Source organism: Mizuhopecten yessoensis, unplaced genomic scaffold, assembly GCF_002113885.1.
Source record: "Mizuhopecten yessoensis strain PY_sf001 unplaced genomic scaffold, ASM211388v2 scaffold7725, whole genome shotgun sequence".
NCBI lineage: Eukaryota > Metazoa > Mollusca > Bivalvia > Pectinida > Pectinidae > Mizuhopecten > Mizuhopecten yessoensis.
In genome coordinates this window covers 1,402,971-1,412,781 of record NW_018407191.1, presented here as the reverse complement: position 1 = coordinate 1,412,781, position 9,811 = coordinate 1,402,971, and the positions used below count along the sequence as shown (strand labels likewise).

At 40.8% G+C, this 9,811-nt stretch overlaps 1 protein-coding gene across 1 annotated transcript in view; it reads right to left on the bottom strand.

The window, feature by feature from the left end:
- Positions 1-9,424, bottom strand: part of LOC110454231 (uncharacterized protein C3orf38 homolog) — a 20,081-nt gene extending 10,657 nt beyond the window's left edge. The window contains exon 1 of the mRNA XM_021503639.1: positions 9,209-9,424. Within this exon, the coding sequence (XP_021359314.1) occupies positions 9,209-9,326 (118 nt within the window). The 5' untranslated portion in view covers positions 9,327-9,424. The remainder of the gene's footprint in view (positions 1-9,208) is intronic.
- Between the last annotated feature and the right edge of the window lie 387 nt (positions 9,425-9,811).

Here is a 9,811-nt window from a genome sequence, read left to right as displayed (position 1 = left end):
GGATACTGGGGATGGATTTTCTCAGGAAATATGACGGTGTAATGCAGATAGGGAGAGACATTTTAGTGACAAGTAAAGGAAAGTTTAGACTGTACACGCAGAAAACTTTAAACTGTGCTCTTATAAGACCATGTGAGGAAATTATGATACCTTCTCATTCGGAAAAGTTAATAGAGTGCAAAACAGAGGGTCACTTACCGGAAACCACAGTTTTAGTAGAGCCTAGAACAGAGTGGAGAGAAAAGGGGTTATTGATAGCCAGAAGTATAGCAGAACCTAGTCCAGATAGAGTGGTACTGTCAGTTGTGAACATTACTGAGGAAGATGTTACGATTGAGTGTAAGTCGGTGATTGGGACTGTAGGGAGGGTAACAAAGGTTATAGGTACCGAGGGTACTGGGATAGTTAAGAACTTAGGAGGTCAGCTCCCAAAACATCTTGAAACCCTCATAGAAAACAGTTCCCAAGATCTGAACGCTCAGGAGAAAGGGCATCTTAAACTCTTAGTAAAACAGTTTCAGGATATCTTTGTAGGGGAAGATGGCACCTTTGGTAGGACCACTTTAGCTGAGCATAAGATAGAGACAAATAATGCTACCCCTATAAAGATTCCACCACGGAGAGTACCTCTGGCTAGGAAAGAGATCATAGAACAGGAAGTAGATAAAATGTTAAAACAGGATGTCATAGAACCTAGTGATAGTCCATGGTCAAGTCCTGTTTGTCTAGTTACTAAACCTGATGGCTCTTACCGGTTCTGTGTAGACTTTAGGAAGCTTAATTCTGTCACTAAAAAAGATGCTTACCCCTTACCTAGAATGGATGATACCTTAGAAACGTTAAGTGGTGCTAAGTGGTTTAGTACCCTAGACTTAGCTAGTGGGTATTGGCAGGTAGGGATGGACGAGAAAGATAAGCAGAAAACAGCTTTTAGTACACATTTAGGGTTGTTTCATTTTAATGTTATGCCCTTCGGTTTGTGTAATGCTCCCGCTCGTTTGAGAGATTGATGGATAATCTCCTGGGACCTCTTAAGTGGAAGAAGTGCCTTTGCTATTTAGATGATATCATAGTGTTTGGAGATGATTTTGACAAAGCTCTTGAAAACCTGCAACTAGTCTTTCTTCAACTTAGAGAAGCTAACTTAAAGCTTAAGCCAAAGAAATGTAGACTTTTTCAGACGGAAGTGACATTTTTGGGACATAAGGTGTCCAGGGAAGGGATCCGATGTGACCCTGAGAAAACCAAATCCATAGAAATGTGGCAAAGACCTGCAAACAGGTCTGATATACGCAGCTTTCTTGGATTAGTGGGCTATTACAGGCGCTTTGTCAAAACTTCTCTGAGATATCTTTCTTCAACTTAGAGATAACTAGAAACAAGAGGCCCAGGGGCCTTAATAGCTCACCTGGTATTTTATTTTTCAATTTAAAACCTGCTGAGTACCATTCAGGTTTATCAAAGGAGTACAAGAAACAAAGTTGCAAGAAGAACTACATATAAATCTGTTTTGGTGGGAAAGACAACAAGAAAATGAGTTTTTATGTTATGTCCCAATTTCCCTCTATTTCCCCTATTGGGCCTCACATGCACCTTTTCCTTTTTATACAAATTAAACAAACTGAGTTTTTTTCCCCTAAGCATGCTTCAGATCACATTTGGTTTAAATCCCTTCATTTGTACAGAAGGGAAAATATTTTCCTTTATTTACCCTAATGGGTCCCACTCATCTGCCCCAAAGAGGGGGGTCCATATACCTCAGTTGAAACAAGATTGATTCTTTTGTCCCTAAGCATGCTTCAGACTGCATTTGGTTTAAATCCCTTCATTTGTACAGAAGGGAAAATATTTTCCTTTATTTACCCTAATGGGTCCCACTCATCTGCCTCAAAGAGGGGGGTCCATATACCTCAGTTGAAACACGATTGATTCTTTTGTCCCTAAGCATGCTTCAGACAGCATTTGGTTTAAATCCCTTCATTTGTACAGAAGGGAAAATATTTTCCTTTATTTACCCTAATGGGTCCCACTCACCTGCCCCAAAGAGGGGGGGCCATATACCTCAGTTGAAACAAGATTGATTCTTTTGTCCCTAAGCATGCTTCAGACTGCATTTGCTTTAAATCCCTTCACATGTACTAAGCATGCTTCAGATCACATTTGGTTTAAATCCCTTCATTTGTACAGAAGGGAAAATATTTTCCTTTATTTACCCTAATGGGTCCCACTCATCTGCCCCAAAGAGGGGGGTTCATATACCTCAGTTGAAACAAGATTGAATCTTTTGTCCCTAAGCATGCTTCAGACTGCATTTGCTTTAAATCCCTTCACATGTACTAAGCATGCTTCAGATCACATTTGGTTTAAATCCCTTCACTTGTATAGTAGGAGAAAAAAAATCCTCTATTTCCCCTACTGGGCCCCACCCCTCCGCCCCCAGAGGGGCCACACCCTCCGTTTATACAAACTTGAGTCTTCTTTGTCCAAAGATGCTCTAGGACAAATTGGGGCAAAATCCTTCTATTGGTTGAGAAGAAGAAGATTTTTAAAGATTTACCTATTTTCCCCCTTTTTGGCCCCGCCGCTCTGCCCCCAGAGGGACCATACCCTCCTTTTAAGCAAAACTGAGAACCCTGTGGCTAATGATACTCCAGACAAAATTTGGTCAAAATCCCTTCATCGGTACAAAAGGAGAAGGATCTTTGATGTTTTCCTCTATTTCCCCTAATGGGCCTCACCCATCTGCCCCTAGAAGGGGGCCCACACACCTCAGTTTATACATTTATACAAAATTGATTCTTGTGTCCCTAATCATGCTTCAGACTGCATTTGGCTTAAATCCCTTCACTTGTATAGTAGGAGAAAAAAAATCCTCTATTCCCCCTATTGGGCCCCGCCCCTCCGCCCCCAGAGGGGCCACACCCTCCGTTTATACAAACTTGAGTCTCCTTTGTCCAAAGATGCTCTAGGACAAATTGGGTCAAAAACCTTCTATTGGTTGAGAAGAAGAAGATTTTTAAAGATTTCCCTTTTTCCCCCCTTTTTGGCCCCGCCGCTCTGCCCCCAGCGGGACCATACCCTCCTTTTAAGCAAAACTGAGAACCCTGTGGCTAATGATACTCCAGACCAAATTTGTTCAAAATCCCTTCATCGGTACAAAAGGAGAAGGATCTTTGATGTTTTCCTCTATTTCCCCTAATGGGCCTCACCCATCTGCCCCTAGAAGGGGGCCCCCACACCTCAGTTTATACAAAATTGATTCTTGTGTCCCTAATCATGCTTCAGACTGCATTTGCTTTAAATCCCGCTTCGGGCTTAGACATCGATACATAGTGGTTCGCTGTAGATCTATAGGTATCTAGGGGTACTTGCTTGTAGTTTACTGGTATTGGTAATAGGGGGTCCATATACCTCAGTTGAAACACGATTGATTCTTTTGTCCCTAAGCATGCTTCAGACTGCATTTGGCTTAAATCCCTTCACTTGTATAGCAGGAGAAAAAAACCCCTCTATTTCCCCTATTGGGACCCGCCCCTCCGCCAAATTTGGTCAAAATCCCTTCATCGGTACAAAAGGAGAAGGATCTTTGATGTTTTCCTATATTTCCCCTAATGGGCCTCACCCATCTGCCCCTAGAAGGGGGCCCACACACCTCAGTTTATACAAAATTGATTCTTTTGTCCCAAATCATGCTTCAGACTGCATTTGCTTTAAATCCCTTCACATGTATAGCAGGAGAAAAAAAAAACTCTATTTCCCCTATTGGGCCCCGCCCCTCCGCCAAATTTGGTCAAAATCCTTTGAGCCGTTCAGGACTAGTAGTGTTTTAAAGGAAAAAGTTGACGGACGACGGACAACGGACGACGGACACTGCGGCATGGGATAAGCTCACTTGGCCCTTCGGGCCAGGTGAGCTAAAAATGCTGAGTTTGTGTGGAATGAGGCTTTTGAGCAATCTTTCCAGAATCTTAAACAGTGTCTTGTGTCGGCACCTATTCTATCCTTCCCACAATCTGAGGGTATTTTCATATTAGACACTGATGCTAGTGCCAATGGAATAGGGGCAGTCCTATCACAGGTTCAAGAAGATGAGATAGAAAGGGTTCTAGCTTATGGGAGTTACACGTTAAATAGGGCTCAGCAAAACTTCTGCACCACTAAGCGGGAACTGTTAGCCGTAGTGGTATTCCTCAAGTTTTACAGGCATTATCTTTATGGGCGTCGTTGTATTTTGAGGACAGATCATGCTCCTCTGATATGGTTAAAGAACTTCAAGGACCCTGAAGGAATGTTAGCTAGGTGGCTTAGTGTGATAGAAACCTATGATGTAGAAATCCAGTACAGGCCAGGTCCAAAACATGGGAATGCGGATGCTTTGTCTCGTAGACCCAGCAGGAAATGTAAGAATGAAAGCTGTCCAGACTGTCAGGTGGATATTGATGAATAAGGTATGGGTGGGGGTGCCTTTAACAGTCCGAGCGGCTGTGAACAGTTGCCAGTACTGATTCCACAAAAGGAAGCACCAATTGACTGTGAACAGTCGAGGCTACCTTTATACCCTATAGGTATAGATTCAGATGAATTAAGACAGTCAGGGGGAAGGTGAAGAAAATGATGAGAATGTAGCTAATTGGCTTCCTATATGGACTAGAGACGAGTTGTTAGAGATGCAAGAAACAGACAAGGGGATAGGTCCAATATTATGTAGAATTAAGAATTCTTCGGAAAAACCTCAAAAATCAGATGTCGTATATCTCAACTCAGATTCCAAGCAACTATGATTACAATGGGGAAATTTAGAGTTAGAAAACAGGTTACTCTATCGCAGGAAAGAGACAGGCTATGGGCAGACCTATTTGCAGTTAGTGATCACACCTAAGGCAATTAGGGACACCATATTTGAACACCTACATTCCAATAGGACCGCAGGACATTTTGGGAGGGATCGTACCACAGAAGCTATAAAGAATAGGTTTTACTGGCCAGGCATGACTGAAAGCATTAAGAGATGGTGCAAATCTTGTGACTTATGTGCAAGGTGTAAACCTGGGCCAGGTGTGGGTAAATCTCCCTTAAGGCAATTTCAAGCTCGTGCTCCTATGGAGTGTGTTGCCATAGATATAATGGGTCTATTGCCAATAACCAACAGTGGGAATGAGTACATACTAGTGTTAGGAGATTACTACACTAAATGGAATGAAGCTTTTCCTTTACCAGATCACAAGGCATTAACAGTAGCTGATAAACTAGTATCAGAAGTGTTCAGTAGATTTGCGTGCCCAACTCAAATGCATTCAGACCAGGGTCGAGAGTTCGAATCCGAGTTGTTTGCAGAGGTTTGCAAGTTATTGGGTATTAACAAAACTAGAACTACACCCTACAGGCCTCAATCAGATGGGTTAGTCGAGCGTTTTAATTGAACATTAAAACAAATGCTGCCTATGTATGTAGATGAGGATAGATCCAATTGGGACGATCAGTTACCCTATCTGATGATGGCCTATAGAACCACTGAGCATAAGAGTACAAAATGTAGTCCTAATTTAATGATGTTAGGCAGGGAGATCTATTGTCCCCTAGGCTTAATGGTTGGGAATCCTTCAGGAACAAGACACACCTGTCCAATAGAGTATGTAGAGTGGTTGAAAGATAGCATGCAGAGAAATGTTCAGTTTGCTAATCAACAACTTAGTACAGCTGCTACATCCCAGAAAAGATATCATGATAATAAGTTGAAAGGGAGGGGCTATGAGACAGGCATGTGGGTGTGGCGGTGGTATCCTCCAAAGGTGAACCAGAAATTAGGTTTAGGTTGGACTGGGCCTTATCTTGTGGTTGGGGTGGTCAGTTCACTCACCTATAAAATACAAAGGGAAAGTACAGCCAGAGCTATACATGTACATGTGGATCATCTTAAACCATATGAGGGCATTGATCCTCCAAAAAGCTGGTTAAGGAATCAGAGTTTGAGCACCTCAGGTCTGAACTCTCCAGAGAAGGATGAAAGTGACACATCCTCTAGTGAGGAAAGTTCAGAGGAAAATCCTGATGAACCTGATTTAACTGCACCAGTGGAGGTGAAAACTAGAGCAGGAAGAGTAGTCAAACCTAGAACATTGTATTCTCCATAATACTAAGGGGAACTCTAGGTAGATTAGTGAGAGTTGAAATGTAAATACACATATACTAACTAGTTCTACACTGTAATAGACAGTGAAAGTTATTATTGTTTTTATGAATACAATGTTATGTAGTAGATAGAAACTTAACTATACTGGTATACTTACTCTGTGACACAGGAGATGTCTACTTAGATCTATTTTATAGTACTAGGCAAGTACTTGGTAAAGAAAGATGATAGTCTAAGGGAGATAACCTATTCCAAAAAGTGTAGTTATACAGAGGTGGATTATTGGTATTATTAAATAGTTATGTTTAGCCTACCTGTAGATATACTTATAGTAGTATAACCTAAGTTAGTTGCCTTAAAGTACTTTAGGTAATTTAGGTAGAAAGTTGGGAGAGAATCCTAGTTGTTACTGGTAGCATTTTGGGTTCATATAGATACATGGAAGAAAGAAATAGGTTTTGTTTTTCAGGAAAACCATAACGACTTAACTAAGATGGCCAGCACTCCAGAGGCAGACTTGAGGGTGGATGTGGACCTTGAGGAGCTGAAACAGTTCCAGAAGGTCCATGTCCGCCAGGAATTCCCAAGCTGTGGAATGGCTTGCCCGGTTCCAGGGTGTGGACCGGCGGTGTATCCCAGACTGGGGAGGTACCTGGACCACTGGGCTCTCTACCACGTCCCAAGGAAAACTCTGGTGGGCTGTGACGCCTGCCGTATGGTATTCCGTAACAGGAATAAGGCACAGCGCCACGCTAGGCGACATGTGCCTGAGGCCTCTCTCACCATCAAGAAGAGGCCCAACGAGAAATTTCGGGACCCTGGGGATGTCATTCCACCAAGACTCCCAATAGCAAGGTCCACTCAAATCCAGGCTGAGAGGAGGGCTGCCCAGGAAGCCAGAAGATGGCAAAAGCCAGTCCTAGAAGATCGCCATGGTATAGACCGGGAGCAGATGGAGTATCTATTCGGACATTAGTAAGCGTTATGCAAATTTCCTGGACTAAAAATATTTGTGAAATAGGCGTTATGCATTTGTACAATTCCTTGGATTTATGTGTCATTTGGAACTTTACAAAACCTGGACATGGCTAGAATTATTTTCTCAGTGAAACAAACTTTATAAAACCTGGATTTACTTCAAGAACATTGCCAAACTTAAATGTGGTTTTTTTCAGTATAATATACTAGTTGTTCTGTTATGTTTGATTGTGGTGATAATGATATTGATGATATGCTATTATGGTGCTAAATACCCCTTGTTGTTATGCCTATATGCTTGGACCTAGTCAAGTATAGTCTAATTCATCTTTATCCATCCATTTTGTAGTCTAGTCAGATAGATTAGTTAGTAGTTATCAGTAGATTACATGTTGTTTTCCGTTATTGTTGTTGACAAAGTAAATTTTGAAGTAAAAATATTACTTTGATCTAAGAGGGGAGGAGTGTAAGAGATTCAGTTGTTTACTGATTCTTAATTACCACTGCAGTTTTACTCATGAAATAGGACGTTGTTCTTTTATATCTGTTTCATATTCATGGGTCGGGTAGGGCTTTTCTACAGCGTATGCTTCCTGTGGATCAGTCGCTACTCTCTGTCTGTCTGTTTGTTTACATAGCCGTATCACAGACTTAGATAATCTAATTCCTTGGCCGTATTTAGCAAGTTATCGGTTAGTTGTGCCTAACGAGACGGGAAACGGAAGTAGAGACCGGAAGTTCGGCTTCATCTCTTACTTTACTCTGCATTAACGGTTTGGCCAATCGTAAAAACGGAACTAATGGAAAGTTCTATAAAAGATCATGTTCTTGAGTTGCTCAGTGTCTTGACTGAATGACAGGGTCGGTGAACCGACCCACAGCTTCAGGTGAGGTAAACCTTACCGCTTCATGCGCTGCTAACAGTGCAACCTAGGCCAAGGTGCTGCTAACAGTACCAATACCTAACTACTATGTGGAGTTATCTTTCCTTGGATTTAACAGTATATAGTGCTATAGGAACCACCGTATATGTATGAATGAATAGTCAGGGGCTTCGGGCTTAGACATCGATACATAGTGGTTCGCTGTAGATCTATAGGTATCTAGGGGTACTTGGTTGTAGTTTACTGGTATTGGAAATACTATTAGGCAGGATAGGCCATTGTTTTACATAGGAATTGAGTTACTTAACATTAGCTGTCACTGTTCGACGCTAATGTTATGATCTTCTGTTGTTAATCTTGTTATATATATTCATTCCGTCTTGTTAATAAACAGTTACTTGTATTTTAAACACCTTGTTGAGTCATTGAATCAATTGCTGGTATTACCACTACATCCAGGGTTCGAACCTGTAGTGAAAACAGGTCTGTAACCTGACGAAAGAGGCGAGGTCTAGAGAGGACTGCAGGGGGAAGTTGTCGACTAGTTACCATTGCTAAAAACTATACGATCACGAAACGGATTTGACAGAGTGACAACGGATGCAAAACCCTCTCCCGACCTCCCCCTATTACATATACATATATTTAGCTTATAACATTGCATGGAGACTAATGTCTTAACAATTTCTGTTAATGTTTCATAATGTTTTATATATATGTAATTTCTTGAATTGATGCTTTTTACTTATGTTTGTCGGAATAATAGCTTTTAATGGCTAATGTTAAATGTTTTTAAATATCCTACGTTAAATAAAGTTCATTGTATCGTATTGTATGAGTGTTGACATGTGTCGTGTTTGGTACACTTTACCTACCCATTGTCATCTGCTTTACTTTATTTTACCATTCAGTTCATTTGGTAGTATATCATGATTTAATTATTTCTGCGTTTTAACAAATGTTGCTGACCAAAACTATTTTTACAATGTGTCAGGTTTTTCGCATTCACAAAAAGAAAATCCTAAAACAGGAAAAAAACACTGGTGACGTTGGACTTACAGGAGTTGGGGGCTAACAACTCAATAGGCAGTTCCTGATAGAGTGAAAATAATGGGAACAGGGGCGTTGTTATTTGTAAGTACATGTACTTCCAGGAATAGGTCTACTTTCACTTTTTACAGCATCATTAGGTGAGTATAACTTTTCTTTTAGTTACCTTTTCGTCCATAAGCCGATATTTGCTTCTTTGTGATAGTGTCTTTCAATTCATTCAGTTCACTATCCGTGAGTCTTCCTAAAAGATCTTTACTACCAGCCTTTTCGTCATCATCCATTCCTGAGCGTTTACGTTAGAATACACTTTAGGACGACAAAATAGTGACCATTCTTCAACTTCCAGATATTCTTTTATTACGGGTTAAAATGGATAACATCCGAGTACTTCCGAAAACAAAGTATGTTCTAAACAAGGAGGCAACCATCGGACCTGCGATGACCGTATCGTTCTTATACGCTATATTTAATGCAATTAATACAATTTGTGTTGTCTTTTTTGTTGAAATTTCATGAAATTTTCCATCCATGAATGACATCGTTGAATATCGTTGATAGGGGGAAAAGTAGAGAGCTACTCAGATTTTCGGAGAATTATAACTTAATATCGAATTACTCAATTAGCAATGGGATGAGTCGTTTGATCTTGTCCAAATAATCAGCAAAAAAATCGTGGTCTTGAAATATACTTTTGAGTGTTGTTAAAAAGGACAAAATGAGACATTTCGTGTGGATCGCACGTGTTGTTTTTGTTTACATCGACAAC